The following is a 2,554-nucleotide window of genomic DNA, read 5'->3' on the forward strand; positions in this document are numbered from 1 at the left end:
ATATTCCGAGGAATATGTCCCTCGGTATATTCCTATCGATCGATGTATATATGCCTAAAAACGCATCGATCGATGAACGTCCGAGGAAGTATCCCGACGAAGTTCTCCCTCGGTATATTCCGAGGACCTTTCCGACAAACTAGTGATCCTCTGAATTTCCTCGGAAGTTTGTTTCTTCGGAATTCCGTCGGAAAATTCCGAGGAATTTCCGAGGAAAGAAGAAATTCCGAGGAATTATTTCTGACGACTTGTTTCGTCGGTATGTCGTCGGAATAACGATATTCCGACGAAATTCCGACGATTTTTTCCCTCAGAATCCTTGTTGTTTTCTTGTAGTGCTGCAAGTGTCTGAGCAAGGATAGTTCGTGTGAGCCAATGAGCCAGTGGTTTAAGATCATTAAAGCCACAAGACCATTGAAGAGCCAGAAGCTGTACAAATAGTTCTCGTCTTTGCAGAATTTGTCTCCCAATACGGATTTGCTACAAAGCTCTTTGGCTTGTCAAACCTATTATAAAATTTATTTAATCAGAATAAATATAGTTTGATATTAGAAAAAAAATAAGAAAACGTTACAATGTTGTAGCATTGTTTAAATCTATAATTGTTTCATCTTCATTTAATAAACCGATATCTTAAACAGAAAATTTGCTATTGGGACAATCAAATGAGACTTGGTATGAGTTGATATAATATGAGTTTTGGGGATATATTGTTAAATATACCAAAATAGATTGATATAACCAATTGTTATGAGATGTATTCAAAAGATGTTTCTCCAAAACAAGTTTATACGTTTCTCATTAAGAGATGATTAAATTGTGGGTTTAGTATTAATCATGAAAACTGAGTAACTCTATTATACATATTCTAAAATTCGTTCTACATGGAACATGACTCTAGTTTCGTCTCTTCTTGTAACCTTGGCGTGATGGTCACCTTGAGACCGTACTTCATGTACAAGTTAGTAGTAACTCTCGGGACAACCACATGATCTTGAGCAACCTTGATTGAATACCTTAACAAGACTGAAGCAGCTATCATCTTCATTTGCAAGTAAGCAAATGTTTTCCCTAGACACAGCCTAGGCCCAGCATTGAACACAACATATTTGTATTGGTCGTCACTAACAAACTTCCCTGCTTGGATCCATCTCTCTGGTCTGAACTCTTCACAGTCTTTACCCCAGATTGTTTCCATCCTTCCCATGGCATAGATAGAGAAGTAAACCCTTGAACCCTTTTTTATAAACGTCCCATCTGGAAACATATCATCTTCAATGGCTTGTTTCATCTCCATAGGGATTGGTGGGTAAAGTCTTAGAGTTTCTGAAATTGCTGCTTGTAGATATACCATGTTGTTTAGTTCCTTGACCGTGAAGAGACTACTGTCTGAAGGATCTCCTCTCTGTTTCACGATTTGTCTGATCTCCTGGATGATTTTGTTTTCAACTTGTGGGTGTCTTTGTATCACCCAGAAGAACCATGAAATCGCAACAGAACTTGTGTCACGTCCAGCTAAAATGAAACTTGTGCAAAACTGTCTAAGAAACCTAATAGTTGAAGGTCCAATCTTGTTACCCTTTTTATTATTATCTATTTGAATAATCCTTGTAAGGACATCTGATCTATTATCTAACGTCTCTTCATCATTGACCATGCAGATACGATCCATAATCATCTTGTTCACGAATCCATGTACGACGTCAATAGCTTTCCTGAGACCTTTCTCATACCCTATATCAAGGAACTTCATTGGTTTCCATATAAACGGAGGGATCATGAACCTAAACAACGTAGACTCCGTTGCTTCATCGAAAGCATTAGCAAATGGAACTTGAGGAAGATCTTGAGCTAGAGTCTCCGGGTCAGCTCCAAGACCCGCGATGCAGATGATGTCAAACGTCAAGCGTAAGAGCACGTCTTGGAGATCAAAAGCTTCCTGTGACCTAGCGAAACTCTCCATCACCTTCAGCAGCTTCTTCCTTACTAAACGTTGTGTTGTCTGAAAGGAATGCTCCATGAACCGAGTTGAATGCATTTCGGTTATGATGACCCGTCGTTGCTCTTTCCAGGACTCATCATCAGCGTTGAAGATACCATCCTCGAGGAGATCTTTGAACCGGTCTTTGAAGAAGGTACCTTTGGGGAAGTTCTTGAAGTTGGTCTTGAGCATGTACTCAACATTGGCAGGAGAACAAGTCACGGCTCCATAAGATCCATCAAGCCAGAACCCGCGGTAAAGAAACGTGTTTCGGGATTTTTTTAAAGACTTTGTGACCCATCCATAGACATCATTTTTATGAAAGAAAAACTCTAGAGTAATTCCAAACACTGGCCACAGCATTGGCCCGTGCTTGTTGGTTAACTTCTCACGCAAACAACAAAAAACAAACAGCCCTAACAACGCTAGAGATACATCGAAGAGAGAAAGGTGGTTATAAACTCGCTCTGCTAAAGACATTGTAAGTTTCCCTTACTGAAATAATATCATTGTCACGAGAGATATTTGAGAATTTCAAATTGTGTTGGAGGAGACATGTATCATGCATTTCAT

The 2,554-nt window shown here is 39.3% G+C and overlaps 1 protein-coding gene and 1 pseudogene across 1 annotated transcript; one reads left to right on the top strand and one right to left on the bottom strand.

Annotated features, from left to right (window-relative positions):
* LOC106311158 overlaps positions 1-456 on the top strand; it is a 9,078-nt pseudogene extending 8,622 nt beyond the window's left edge.
* A 379-nt stretch (positions 457-835) lies between these two features.
* On the bottom strand, positions 836-2,554 carry LOC106310645 (cytochrome P450 86B1-like). Its single transcript, XM_013747869.1, has one exon. The coding sequence runs from the start codon at positions 2,459-2,461 to the stop codon at positions 881-883; it is 1,581 nt and encodes a 526-aa protein (XP_013603323.1). The 5' UTR covers positions 2,462-2,554; the 3' UTR covers positions 836-880.

Source organism: Brassica oleracea, chromosome C8 (genome assembly GCF_000695525.1).
Source record: "Brassica oleracea var. oleracea cultivar TO1000 chromosome C8, BOL, whole genome shotgun sequence".
In the NCBI taxonomy this organism is placed as follows: Eukaryota; Viridiplantae; Streptophyta; class Magnoliopsida; order Brassicales; family Brassicaceae; genus Brassica; species Brassica oleracea.

Excerpts from the sequence above, each read along its gene's own strand:
- LOC106310645 (XM_013747869.1), bottom strand. The coding sequence starts at position 2,461 with ATGTCTTTAGCAGAGCGAGTTTATAACCACCTTTCTCTCTTCGATGTA.